The sequence below is a fragment of the Tenrec ecaudatus genome, chromosome 14 (genome assembly GCF_050624435.1).
Source record: "Tenrec ecaudatus isolate mTenEca1 chromosome 14, mTenEca1.hap1, whole genome shotgun sequence".
NCBI lineage: Eukaryota > Metazoa > Chordata > Mammalia > Afrosoricida > Tenrecidae > Tenrec > Tenrec ecaudatus.
Window position 1 is genome coordinate 27,157,911 of NC_134543.1, and position 14,037 is coordinate 27,171,947.

The following is a 14,037-nucleotide window of genomic DNA, read 5'->3' on the forward strand; positions in this document are numbered from 1 at the left end:
AGGGAGAACGAGCCGTCGAATCTGAAATGTGAGGGTGAACTGGAGTCGCTCAAGTAACCGGCAGTATTTTGGAGTTTCCTGAGAAGCTCTTCTGGGGAGCCCCGGCCGGTGTTGTGCTAGTTAATGGATTGGCAGCTACCTCAAAGGCCAGCTCCAGAACCGGTTTTCCTCATGGCTGACCCGTCCCTAACTCATGCCATGGATTAGGGTACTAGAAATCTCAACAAATAAAACTCAAAAGGGAATCTTCTCTGGTGCCCAAACAGAAAGGACACCTGCCTTCCTCATTTTCCCCTTTTTTCCTCTCGAAAACTTGTCCTTGCAAATCTGGTCTTTGAGATATGAGTAAACCTTCAAGGCTTAGTTCCTGTCAGTTATGCTTCCCGGGGACTGTCTTGGAGGCCTGGGCCATCTCTGTGAAGTGTAAGGCCTTCTCCCCAGCAGGGAAGCCCAGCACCAGGCTCCAGGAAGAGCCCTCTTCCCCATGTCGAAGTTGCTGTGTCCCTTTAGAAAGCTGGTTAACATCTAGGTAAACGGCCCGCATCTGCGGGGCTAGCTACAAGGGCAAGCTTGCTCTCTGTCTTTGAAATCTCTCAGGTGGAGTGATTATGATGTACACTGCAGTTGGGTTTAATGTTTATTGAATAATAAAACCACAGCTCTTCAGAATTTGTGGAGGAAAATATCAGGGTCGGCAGATAATTTTACTTTCCTCAACATGTTTCTCCGACCGAATGTCTTATTGGGACATGCCAGGAGTTCTTACAGTGACCCATTAGAGTTAAGTATTTAATCTCTGCTTGTATGAAGGGCTGGGTTGAAACCACGTAGCCCTGGTGGCATAGGGGGTTTGGAGTTGGGCTAACTGCAAGATGAGCAGTTCAAGCCCACCACCAGGTCTGAGGGAGAAGGATGAGGCAGTCTGCTCCTGTGAAGATGGACAGTCTGGGCCACCCACAGCAACAGCTCTACTCTGTCCTTGGGGGCTGGGGGTGGGGTGGGGTGAGTTGGAATTGACTCGATGGCAGTGAGGTTTTGACTTTGAACTGAAACACAAGGGGGCGCTGCTGCGAGTTGGTGGCCGAACTAGGAAGGAGGGAGCCGTTTTAACTCTGAAACGGAGAAAAAGAAAACAAAAAGGGCCATATTTCTTCCCCAGAGGGATTTACTTGGATCTTTCAAACTGAGTGGAAGAGCATTTCCCCATGGTCTGTTGCATTTGAATACCTGGTGTTCTCTTCAGAGTTGGTTTTTTGCGGTGCATACTCCTGTAATCTTGCTGCTTGGACAAATGTGGAGAGGGTCAAGGAATTCGATTTTACCCCAGTGTGACTTTTTTGTTCTAAAAACAAACCCATGTTGTCCCTGCGGGGAAGGGTGATGGAGCGTTTGAACAAAGGCTCTTCAATTCCCAGTAGCTCCCGAGTATGCCGAGAAATGATCTGAAATGTGAGAATCAGTTTTTAATGGGAATAACCTGAAAATACAAGTCAATCGAAAGCGGTTTACCAAGCTTGGTAGATCTCTTAAATGCAAGGTTACTTCAACTATTTCTGTGGGAAAATAAAATCACAAAATGGCAAATATCAAGGCTTGCTAGCCTGGCCTTATCAAAATGGATTAATTATATTTTTAAAGCCTGCTTGAAAGATGGCTCTAGGCCCTTGCATCAGATAGCTGTGGATGGTCTTATTCCTTTGTTTCTGGCCTAGCAATCTACCCAACCATGAGAGTAGATCACACTTTCACGATTCTCCCTAGGAAGGTTAACACATAGGTTGTCTATAAGGGGCTGTAGAGAGGGAGAGGGAAAAATGAGTTGATACCAAGGGCTCAAGTAGAAAGAAAATGTTTTGAGAATGATAATGGCAACAGATGTACAAATGTGCTTGACACAATGGATGGATGTATGGATTGTGATAAGAGTTGTATGAACCCCCAATAAAATGATTTAAGAAACAAAAACAAAAAACCCAAACAAAGGGGCTTCATGAATTTGAAACTAAGAAAGAAATGGAAGTAATTGTTCAGTTTGCTTGACTATAAAGTCAAGCTCTTGACACTCAAAAGCAGACAGTCTGCTTAAGCTGTTTTAATAGGAGTGCCTATACTTGTAAAGTCTTCTCAAGTATTACTTTCCATTGTCGTCAGGGTCTCGCAAAGATATTTCTAGTGCTTGCACCACCAGGCTCAATCCACTTAATATCCTGGATCAAGCTGCCCTTGCCTGCTTTTCTTTTCAATTTCTAGTTTCATCCAAGGTCAGCTATCACCCTGCCGCTTGAATCCACAGATGCACACCAAGGGGAATGTAAGCCAGGAGGTGCCTGCTACAGCATAGCCATAGGAGTTATGTGCAGTGACTTTTAAAATTATTTTAATATCAAAGCTATCAGCCATCATTTCAAGGCTGTACGATTCATGCCACAGACAAATCTCAACCTGATGCAAAACTGCCCACGAGAAATGAGTTTTAGATCCACATGATACCTCTCTTCTCACACTCGACATGAGTTGGTTGAGTGCGGGTTCCAGAATGGTTTTAGGCTGAAGAGTCTCCACGGCTACTTGGAATTCCCAAGGAGAGGACAACCTGAGCTCTGAGGCCAGTGGGCCTTCCAAAAGTTGCAATTCAACTGCTGCCCATTACAACTCTTAGGTGGCACGAAGCGTTCTCCTTTGTAATTGACGCTGCCACATGAAGCACCTTGCTTGGTCAGTGTGGTCAGATGGGCAGCCTCTTAGAGCCTCTCCTGTGGACTGCCCCACACTCAGAGATTATCTATAAATCCCTTGAGGTTTAGAGACCATACCCCCGGGGACGTCTTGGCAGCCATCTATACCAAGAAGAGCTATGTGCCCAATGTAGGTGATGAGAGTTGATAACGGTTCAATCTAATAGTCTAATGCAGAAACAAAGTGTCACAAAACCACAGGTTACATGTGGAAATGACACATTTAGAATCAGGAAATATAATTGAATCTTCCTTCTCTTATTCAGTGATGCTGAAGGTACATTTGAGGCCCATTAGCAGGCCAGATAGGCAAGCTCTTTTTGTAGTTCTGATGAACAAGCAACAAACAGGTTTTAATTTTTTGCCTAAAACTTAGTGACAGAAGTAACTTATTTGAATTAGCAAGAATTATCACAATTGCTCTCCATGAATCATCACATTATTAGATTTTCCACATTGTAAGAAAGTGGCCCATACACTCTGCTCAGCGTCACTGCAGAACATCTTACTGTACATCCTGCCCGCATGTTTATTATCTGAATAAAGTCTTAGGAGTACGTGTCAGCGCCGACTCCTAGTGTCTGATAAAGTGCATGGTTCTGTAAGATGCCGGCGCTGGAGGAAGCTGTGTTGAGTATCTAAGAAGGCACTGTGCTCTTTTTTTAAACCACTTTTTAGGAAAACTCAAATTATTTTAAATGTTTTAAAAAATTGGTTGCCCACATGATGTTTTGGTGCTATTTCAATAGCTTAAGCAAAGTAAAACCCAAACCAAACCCACAGCCATTAAGTTGATTCCAACTTACAGAACCAAGTATAATGGCCCATTGGATTTCCAAGGTTGGAGTCTTCATGGGAACGATCATCACAACTTACATGGAGGTTGATGGGCTCACATTCTCAACATTGGTTAGCAGGCAAGTGCATTAACCATTGTACCACCACTGTCTCACCACATTGTGTACATGTAGTCAACTTTCTGCAATGCTATACAGCTTAGAAAGCTACTTTTATGATATGAAATCATCCATACAAAAGAAATAAATAATTCATCTGTATTCTTCACCAGGCATTTTCACTGGAAAATGGACATGGATGGAGCGAATTGTGAAAATATTTTGAGGGTAGTTTTTGAAAGGAGACCACTGAAGCAAGTATTAAGCTGTCTCATCTAGCTTGCCATTAGAATAAGACCGACTCCCCCCGCCTTTTACCAAAATAATATTATCACTACAAATGGGAAAGAAGGAAAAGTGGTTTCAAGGACACCCCCTGCCAGCTGGGAAGAGAAATAACCGTAAGCACCGTGTTTGGCAGTACATTACTCCTGCGTACCCCGCCAGGTGTGCCAACACATCGCCCTCTCTCTGGTTGCCTTAGTAGAGTGCAGTACGGACACAGGGGACAGTTAATTGTTTGCGCAGGTGAAGCATGAGTAATTCCACAATCCAGGAAGTTGCAGGCGGATTTGGAGATAGTCGTGTTTGCTCAGACATGGACAGCAGGCCTAGTCATGGGCGTGCAGACTGGAAAAGTGGCTCAGGTGCTTAGCAGCATATCCAAAACGCAGGGCTCTCAAGCAACCACTTTCTCCCCACTCTCCCCAAATGAGAATGAGAGAGTGAAAGGTGAGTTATTAACTCTCCTGGTCCAGTGTTGTTATGGGATAAACCGTGGCTCTCCTAAGTGCTGTTATTACAACAAGGAGCCAAGTGGCAGAGTGGTTCTACGTTGGGCCGGTAACCACAAGGCCAGCAGTTCAAAACTACCAGCCACTCCATGGGAGAAATACAGGGCTTTCTATTCCCGCAAAGAATTAGTCTTCAAAACTTACAAGGGCACTTCTACTCTATCCCATAGGGTCAATATGAGTCGGCATTGACTTGATGGTAGTTTAAAATTTTATTATCATTACAATGGTGGGAATATAAATGTTTAGTTTATCCACAAGGAAGATAAGTTTGGCATACTTACCATAATGTGTGATCTCTAAGAAGGTACCTGTATAATGTAGCATAATTAGCTTTTAATGTGCATCTAATGTCAAATGAAGCTGATGTGCATATTTACAGTGCATTAATTACTATGATTCTTCTAGCTATCGACTTTGTAACTGTGCCTGAGCAACATTTTACTGGTGGACCTGGGTAAGAGAAGGTAGGAGAAGATGCTGACAGAATTATATGTTTCAGTTGAGTGCCGATTAGGGTTCATTGTGCTTATAACAAAAATGGAATTCTCATTCTGAAAGTGGCTGGCCAGTTTGCCATCCTGCTGAGTTTAAAACGAGTCTACTCAGAAGCAGCAGGGGCTGTCACTACCATCAGTAAAGAAGATGCTGGGGTAGAGAGCTTGTCCTTTGGACCCTGAGATTCCTGTGACTTGAATCTCCTTGATACAGAAGAGAAGCTGTGATACTAAAGTAGCACCAGAGAAGGGGCAGCAGCAAAACCAAGAGCCAGAGCATGAGGCAGAGTGGTGGGCATCCTGGTCTACGGAGCGAGTGAAGAGGCGAGCTTTCACCAGGAGGCACCAGTGCAGCATAGGGTAGGGTGCCTCCAGGCACCTCCTTGGGAGAACTAGGTTCGCTGACCCATGGAGCTAAAGCTGTGCCCCTTAAGGCTGAGGCTTATGGTGGGATGGCGTGCTCTCTGGACATCTCTCAGCAGCATTAAAGGGGCTTTGTCACATCAGAATAAGGCCGAGGCTGGGTTACGTGGTTGAAAGTCATTAGGAGAGCCACAATTTAGTTCATAAATAGAGGCTGTCCTGGCTAAAGAACTGTATCCTGAACATTTTTGATCCTGAAATGGAACTTGTTAACTTCCCTAATACAGCCCCTTAATTGTAAGGTCTGTGAGTTCTACGTTGTCAGTACAATGAATTATCTAACCCAGCTGAGAATTTAAGACTGCTATTGAAGGAAATGTGGTGAAGAAAGCTGATGGTGCTTTCTTCAAAAGCCATAGCGTCTGGCTCTTAAAGCCTTGAAGGTAAACAAGCGGCCATCTAGCTCAGAAGCAACAAAGCCCACATGGAAGAAGCACACCAGCCTGTGTGATCATGAAGTGTTGAAGGGATCAGGTATTAGGCATTATAAGAACAAAAAAAATCATATCATTATGAATAAGGGGGAGTGCAGAGTGAAGACCAAAGCCCATCTGTAGGCAATTGGACAACACCTTGCAGAAGGGTCGTGGGGAGGAGACAAGCCAGTCAGGGTGCAGTGTGGCAATGATGAAACATACAACTTTCCTCTAGTTCCTAAATGCTTCCTCCCCCGAATATCATGATCTCAGTTCTATCTTACAAATCTGGCTAGACCAGAGGGTGTACACTGGTACAGATAGGAACTGGAAACACAGGGAATCCAGGACAGATGATATCCCTTCAGGACCAGTGGTGAGAGGGAGGGTCAAGGGAGAGTGGGGTAGAAAGGGGAAACTGATTACAGGGATCTACATATAACCTCCTCCCTGGGGAATGGGCGACAGAAAAGTGGGCGAAGGGAGACGTCAGACATTTTAAGATATAAAATAATAATAATTTATAAATTATCAAGGGTTCATGAGGGAGTGGGGAGCGAGGAGAGAGGGGGAATAAATGAGCTGATGGCAGGGGCTTAGGTGGAGCGCAAATGTTTTGAGAATGATGAGGGCAATGAATGTACAAATGTGCTTGACACAATTGATGTTTATGTATGAATTGTGATAAGAGTTGTATGAGGCCCTGATGAAATGATTTAATAAAAAAGAATGCTATGGAAGGGAAAGCTGCTGTCAGAATTGGTGAGAAGGTTGAAGGGCGCAAGCATGGCTGACCTTAGCCTCTCCTTCCTGTGAACTCAGAGTCCCTTTTTCCCCAACTTTTTTTGGATGGGCAATACTTTAAAATGATTTCATATTTCTGTTACTTCAAGGTTGATACTGGGGAGAGCTTAGGAAGCTTAAAGGCTTTGAGGGGTTAATGTCATTTATTCAAATATAGACAGCAAAGCAAGTAAACTACATATGGTGTTAGGAAAGTGGCAAATGGGGGTTGCAGAAATAAAGCAGAACTTTGGAGGGAAGATTCTTGTGGGTTTAGAAGGCCAGGAGACTTTATGAAAGAGATTAGAATTCAGCTGGGTCCAAGGAGCTGATACCAAGGGCTCAAGTAGAAAGCAAATGTTTTGAGAATGATGAGGGCAACAAATGTACGATTGTGTTTGACACAATGCATGGATTGTGATAAGAGTTGTAAAAGCCCCCAATAAAATGATTAAAAAAAAAAAGAATTGAGCTGGGTCCATCCACTGTTTTGAGTCAATGCACCCTCTTGGTGACCGTATAGGAGAGTAGAACAGATCTATGGATCGACCAGATTTCCAAGCCTATAAATCTGGCGGGTTTCAACTGCTGACCTTTTTGTTTAGCAGTCAAGCGCTTTAACCACTGTGCCACCAGGGATCCTTGAAAGGGGATTAACACTCACATTATTAATCTAGGGGAAGGTTAGAGGAGCAAAGCTACAGAGGGAGGGAAGCACAAGATAGCTCCGTGAGTGTGGGTTGTGGACCTGTTAGGCGGGAGCCAAGAGTCCCATAGAGATGCGATTAGGGGAGCGGATGTAGACCGGGGAAAATTTGTGCAGCGCCGAGGGTCAATCCCAAGCTAAGAAGCTGAGACGCTCTTATAAGTGGAGAGAGGGCTCCTGCGTAGAGGAACAGGCTGCACACTTGGAAGGGGAGACTCTTTAAAGCAGGGGTTGTGAATCCAAAGGGGTCAGGATGAGAATCCAAAACTGGTACGCTCTAGGTCTGAGGGTGTAAAAGTCTGAACAAGGGGCTCAAAGAAAACCGCAGGAGGTTTGAGAGTGGCCATCCCAGGAGGGGAAGGGAAAGGTGGGAGAGAAAGGGGGAACTGATCACAGTGATCTACCTATAACCCCCTCCCAGGAGGATGGACAACAGACAAGGAGGTAAAGGGAGACACCGGTCAGTGTAAGACATGAAAAAATAATGATAATTTATAAATTATCAAGGGTTCCTGAGGGAGCAAGGGTGGAGGAGGGAGGGTGAAAAATAAGGAGCTGATACCAAGGGCTCAAGTAGAAAGCAAATGTTTTAAAAATGATGGCAACAAATGTACAAATGTGCTTGATACATACAATGGATGGATGGATGGATTGTGGCAAGAATTGCATGAGCCGCCAATAGCATGATTATAAAAAAGAAAGAAAGAAAACCACAGGACGAACGGACAGTTCTTGAGATTTTTGTGGGAAAGGATCCTGGGAGCCTAAAGGCCTGGCAGTCTGGCCACACCACTGACAGAGAGAGGAACTCTGGTTGGGCGAAAGGCTGGTTTGAGACAGGTGGTAGGTACTATTGCTGGTGTTCAACAGGGAAACAGTGCACACTCACCTTCATGTCCTCAAATTTTGTTATCCCCATCTGAGGGAGGTTTGCGCAGTTTACATAGATGAGTTTCCGGCCACTGATGAAGTTTGTGGTAAAACACTCCTGTCAGTATAATAAGAACATCACTTGAAAGGTGGACTGCAAACAGCAGGGGAGAATAAGAGAGCGAGAGCGAGCGAGAGAGCGAGGAAGAGAGAGAAAGAGAGAGAGATCATGTTTGTCTCCAGTTCTATAATAAGAAAAATTCAATTTCATTTTCTACCCTCATAATACATTTTTCCATGTAAGTTCCTGATTCAATTTCACACTAATTCTATTTCTTAATTGTATTTGCAAAATTCAGTACTCTATATGTAAGAAGAAACTGGAGCTCATAAGCAATTATATCGTATATGAGCAGAAAAAGAGTCTGACATTTTTCTGGGAGTGACTGGTAGCTATGCGAGGGCATGGGCGGATATACCAATACAGAACAAGTGATTTTCTTCCCACTACATTCATGGACACAAAAACTTTTTTTACTTGCTCCAATGAATGCTTCTTCATTAAGGAACTGAATTAGCATTTAAAAAGTCAACGTGTAATGCTATTTACAGTTTCCTGTAAAATGTAACTGAAGAGGGGGCAACAAAGACTTCAATTCTTGTGTTGTGTTATGGTACCTAATACAAGCATTGACATCAGTGAAATAAGAGACAACCTATCTTTGAAACAAACTATGTTGGGTTAAGTGGCTAATTAGATTAGTGCTGTGAGGTACTCATATTACATGACATATTTAGGACAGACACTTTAAATAGTACAAGTTCAAAAAAAATAGTACAAGTTCAAGGTAAGGGAGCTGTCACTAAATCAACTTGACAAAATTACCAACAATCTGTCAAGAACCCAGTTTCCTATGAAAAGGAGCCCACCTAGGTTTCCTAGTCTTGATATGAGGATTGCAGAGAAAAGTATGATCTTGGGGATAAACAGGGCAAAACCAAATCAAACCTGTTTCCATTCTCTCCCCTCAAAATACAAATATTGGGGACACCACCAAAATGAAAATCCAAATGACTTCTGCCACAGTCTAGAACCTTTCTATCTTCCTAGAGAAGAGGTCAAAGCTCAGGAAGGGCAGGAGATCAGAACAGGATGAGAACATATAAAACTCTACCAAAAAAAGGTTCTATTGGGTACCTCATAGTGAGGGAAACCTAGCTTGCTAATCCAGTCTGCAACATCCTGTGGGCTCCATTTAAGAAACTCAAATTGAAGCTCGAGCTTGTCTGGGTGGGTATCTTTATCTTCAGGTACCAATTCCTTCTCCTCTTCAGTGAAATCTAAAACTTCCTGTTCACTGCCGGATGTTTCTAAGTCCCAGCGAGACTCTAAGGAATCGAAGCTTTCGTCTTTAATGAAATGGTCAGTTATCTTAAGTAGTTCTTCAGAAAACTTTACATCTGTTTCTGTTAATTCTGCTTCGTTCTCTCTGTTAACATCTAACACAGAGTCTCTAGTTTCTTTTTCTGTTGACTTTCTAATTTGGTACTTGAGGTACTCTAGTTCCTCAGCTTCTCCAGAAAACTGAAGTTTGATGGGTTCTGATTTGTCATCCATGGAAGATTTTACATAGGTCCTTCTATATGGTTGACTGACTTTAACTGGTAACGCTCGGTCTTTCTCCTTAGTTGACTTTCTGTGTGTCTCCCCTTGAACCTCTGGTTTGATCTCCTGTGCTTGCTCTAGATCACTCATCGATGACATGGAATATTGTTCTTCATATGACTCTCTTCTTGCATCCTTTGGAACTTCTGGCTGGGTCTTTTCTAGTGGCCCTGGACCTGTTCCCTCTCTTGGTATTGACTCTTCCTTGGGAAACAAGGGTTCAGTCAACTCTAATGGCCCTGGGGCTCTCTTCTTGGTTGAGTTTTGCATTGTAGTTTCAATCGATTTTCTTAGTGTCAGCTCTGGGGCCTCTGGTGGAGTCTGCTCAGGTGGCTCTGTCCCTTGTTCCAAGGGTGATTTTCTTCCAGTCTCCTCTGGGGCTTCTGGTGGAGTCTGCTCAGGTGGCTCTGTCCCTTGCTCCTCGGGTGACTTTCTTTCAGCCTCCTCTGGAAACTCTGGTGGAATCTGCTCAGGTGGCTCTGTCCCTTGTTCCAAGGGTGATTTTCTTCCAGTGTCCTCTGGGGCCTCTGGAGGAATCTGCTCAGGTGGCTCTGTCCCTTGCTCCTCCAAGGATTTTCTTCCAGTCTCCTCTGTGAACTCTGGTTTACTCACTTCTGAAGCTTCCAGATCTGCTTCAATAGACTTTCTTCGAGCCTGCTCGAGAAACTCTGGGGCAGTCTGTTCCAGTGGCCCTCCCTCTTGCTCCTGAACCGACTCCCTTCGTGCTTTCTCTGGAATCTCTGATGCCGTTACCTCTGGTGTCTGCGGATCTGTTCCTTCAATGGATTTTCCTGGTGTATCACTTGGGAACTTTGGCTTCGTCTGATCCAGAGGCCCTTCAACGACCGCTTCATAAGGCTCGCTGTGGGATTCCTCTGAAACCCCGGGCCTGGGCTCCTCCAACAGGTCCACTGCTGTCTCGGGGAGGGTGCTCCCCAGATCCTCAGGCATGGTTTCCTTTGGTAACTCTAGATCTGTTTCCTCAACCGACTCAATGGATACATTCTCTGTACCATCTAGTATGGTTTCCTTTGGGGCCTCTGGGCCGGGTTCTTTAAGCTGCTCTTCCACAGGGACCTCCAAATCGGTAACGAGCTCTCCTCCCATCTCCCTGGAGGTCTCCGGGGGGGTCCCTGGCTGTGTCTCCTCGGCTAGGTCTACGCCTGACTCCTTGGACACGTCTTTTTCAGGCGTCCTGGCTGGTGTTCCTGGTGCATTCTTGGCGCTGTCTGGTCCCGGCTCTTCAAAGCGATCTTCAGTCTCCGGGACCGCCTCAGGCGGCGGCGCTTGGTCGGCCTCCGCGATGTCGTCCGGCTTGGCATCTTCCGCTGCTTTGCTGAGTTCGGGCAGGTCAGGCTTTTCGGAACTCGGGTCCTCGTCTTCATCGGATCCAGAATCGTAATCTTCGGGGACCTTCGCCATGACGCAGCTCAGCGCCGGCGCCCAGGTCTCCTAGCAACCCCCACTTCCGACAGCGTCTCTATGGCTACACGGCTCCCGGAAGTGTCTTCCGGACGCTGCCCCGGGTTTGCGGTGTCCTTTCAAGCCCGGGCTTTAAAAACTCGCCGGCGGGAGCGCGCAGCAGCCCTCCTCACGGCTGCGCGGCCGGCCTCCGGTGACGCGAGCGCCTGTGACGGCGGGAGGCCCGCCTCGCCCGCCGCCTCGGCGGCGTCGCCTTCCGGCCGGAGGGTCCCGCTCGGCTCTTCCCGGAGACGCGCCGCCGCCGCGCTCGCTGAGCCTTCGGCTTTTTCCGGCGCTGCGCGCGGCCGGCCGCGGAAACGCTGCGGGCGCGGGCTGCAGATGTCGGACCCGCAGGCGGCGGAGGGGCCGGGCTTCTGGGGCCCCGGCGGCGGCGGCGGAGGGCCGGCGAGCGGCGTGGACGAGGGCCGCAGAGTGGACGGGATTCAGGCGGCCGCCTCAGGTACGCGAGGACGGGCGCCGGCGGGTGGGGGCCACGGGGGCCCGGCCCCTCCGCGCGAGCCTCCGCCCGGGCTTCCCCGCCGCGCCGAGCCCCTGCCGCAGCGCCATGCGCCCAGGGGTGCGACCCCTGGCCCGCGCCACCCGGGGCCCTGGGCTTCGCTCGCGGGTATTTGCTGCAGCTCTTTCGAAATGCCCCCGTGCCTGCCCCGCTTCCTCTCCGAGATCCGCCCAGATGGCTGGCTGCTCGGTCTTGGCCCGGGGTTCGGGATCCCGTCGCTGGTCGCCAGTCACCGCGGCACGGGAGCCCCGCTCGTCGGGCTGCCTCCTGGATTCCGTCCACCTGGAGTGGCCCCTGTCCCCATGCAGATCGGAGCCTCCCCTGCCCCTGTGCAGAAGCCCCCTTCGCCCGGGTCCTCTCCACCTGGGTCTTAGAGGGAGGGAGGTGACAGCAGGTGGCTCCTGAGGCTTTTGGGTGAACCCAGTAGCTGATAGAGGCCGAAAGTGGGAGCCTCTGCGACATCTGCCGTGTTCTCCAAGACCCTTGTTCAAGACACGGTTTCCATTGTGATCACACACACACCCCTCCCACGAGATACCCTGCGGCGATTTCTTCAGGGCCCACCGAATAGCAGAGGGTCCCGCTGCCACACTTACGTGTCAGGCCCCGACATCCCCACACGGAGGGACATTCGAGGGATGACTTTTTGAAATAACCACTCTCTGGGAGAGAACTGGTCTCTCTGGGTGGCTGTTGGGACTCGTCCAGGCCATTCCACTCATAGCAAGCCTGGAGGACAGAGCAGAATTGCCCCAGGGGGTTTCCCGAGGGGACAGTCATGAACAGATAAGATGGCACTGTGATTTAAGCATCCCACCAGTGCTTGGATGACTGGAAACCATCAGCAGCTCTCAGGCGGTGACAATCAGCCCCCATAACGATTGCAGCCTGGGAAGCCCGGTGAGACAGTTCTTTCTCTCACCAGGAGAGTCTCTCAGCCAGAACCTCTTAGAGGGTGCCTTCGAATAGGAGTTAATTTTCCTGCCTCTTGGCGTCAACTCGACAGCAACAGGCCAGTCCTTCCCAAAGGCTGCTTCCCAGGGCTGCTTCCCACATCTTCTGGGTTAGCAACCTACACTTAGCCAGGGTGCCTGCCACCAGGTAGCAAATAGCATTTCTGTTTCCAGGTCTGAAATTAAAGTCGACACGGATAGGCACAGAGATGGAGGAACTGTTGTGGACCCACAGTGCCCTCAGTTTACTTTCCCAGTGACCTTGGTCAGGTCACGTCTCTGTGATTCCGTTTTCTCATCTGTAAAACAGGGATCTGAAGAGTACCTACCTCATAAGATTGTTGGAAGCACTGCATGAGCAGTTCCACGTGAGGCCTGCGCTGTTGTTAATTGCCTTCTGGTAGATTCACAGGGACCCTAAGTGGCAGGATGGGACTGCTCTGTAGGGTTTTCTTTCTTTTTTTTTTTTTTTAACATTTTATTAGGGGCTCATACAACGCTTATCACAGTCCATGCATATACATACATCAATTGTATAAAGCATATCTGTACATTCTTTGCCCTAATCATTTTCTTTTCTTTTTTTACATTTTATTAGGGGCTCATACAACTCTTATCACAATCCACACATATACATACATCAATTGTATAAAGCACATCCATACATTCTTTGCCCTAATCACTCTCAAAGCATTTGCTCTCCACTTAAGCCCTCTGCATCAGGTCCTCTTTTTTTTTTTCCCTCCCTCCCCGCTCCCCCCTCCCTCATGAGCCCTTGATAATCCACCGATTGTTATTTTGTCATATCTTGCCCTATCTGGAGTCTCCCTCCCCCCCCCCCCGTAGGGTTTTCTTAACTGAAATTTTTGGGGGGCATTTTTTTATGATTACATTTATTGGAAGGGTGGGGTAGCAATCAAAATGCCATTTAGTTGACAGAACTTGTAAGTTGGCTGCAAGCTAACTTATTGTAGGAAGGAAGACTCCTTGGTCACTCCTCAGAATCAAAATGCACCAAGGTTTTTCCTCAGAATGTACCCTACTTCCAGAGGCTCGTCTTTTCCACACTGGATAGATCCTTGGTTTCCGCCAACTCTCATTGGAGGGCAACTAGCACACACCGTCACCCCGAACAAAGAGCATTGGAATATTCCATTTCATTGATTTATAGGTCTCTTCATCAATTTCTAAAATAGTGACAGTTTCTTCCACATCTCCCAGTATCATATTTAAATGCCAATCATAAGCGTGCAGACTTCCTCAAAGCTCTCGGTCATTTTGCATTTTCACATGGAGGCGTGCATCCAAGCTGAGGCTAAT

The 14,037-nt window shown here is 47.2% G+C and overlaps 2 protein-coding genes across 2 annotated transcripts in view; one reads left to right on the forward strand and one right to left on the reverse strand.

Moving 5' to 3' along the window:
• Nucleotides 1-515: 515 nt before the first annotated feature.
• Nucleotides 516-11,699, reverse strand: SAMD15 (sterile alpha motif domain containing 15). Its single transcript, XM_075531799.1, has 3 exons — nucleotides 9,319-11,699; nucleotides 8,140-8,238; nucleotides 516-1,442 (listed from the first exon to the last, which is right to left on the reverse strand). The coding sequence occupies exons 1-3, from the start codon at nucleotides 11,206-11,208 to the stop codon at nucleotides 1,179-1,181; spliced, it is 2,253 nt and encodes a 750-aa protein (XP_075387914.1). The 5' UTR covers nucleotides 11,209-11,699; the 3' UTR covers nucleotides 516-1,178.
• The window catches only part of TMED8 (transmembrane p24 trafficking protein family member 8), a 34,352-nt gene continuing 31,329 nt past the window's right edge, over nucleotides 11,015-14,037 (forward strand). The window contains exon 1 of the mRNA XM_075531801.1: nucleotides 11,015-11,707. Coding sequence (XP_075387916.1) covers nucleotides 11,269-11,707 — 439 coding nt within the window. The 5' untranslated portion in view covers nucleotides 11,015-11,268. The remainder of the gene's footprint in view (nucleotides 11,708-14,037) is intronic.

Coding starts and splice junctions, on each gene's coding strand:
- SAMD15 (XM_075531799.1), bottom strand. CDS start 11,208: ATGGCGAAGGTCCCCGAAGATTACGATTCTGGATCCGATGAAGACGAG. Junction 8,239..9,318: donor TAGGTTTCCCTCACTATGAG/GTACCCAATAGA, acceptor TTATACTGACAG/GAGTGTTTTACCACAAACTT. Junction 1,443..8,139: donor CAAAATTTGAGGACATGAAG/GTGAGTGTGCAC, acceptor CTCACATTTCAG/ATCATTTCTCGGCATACTCG.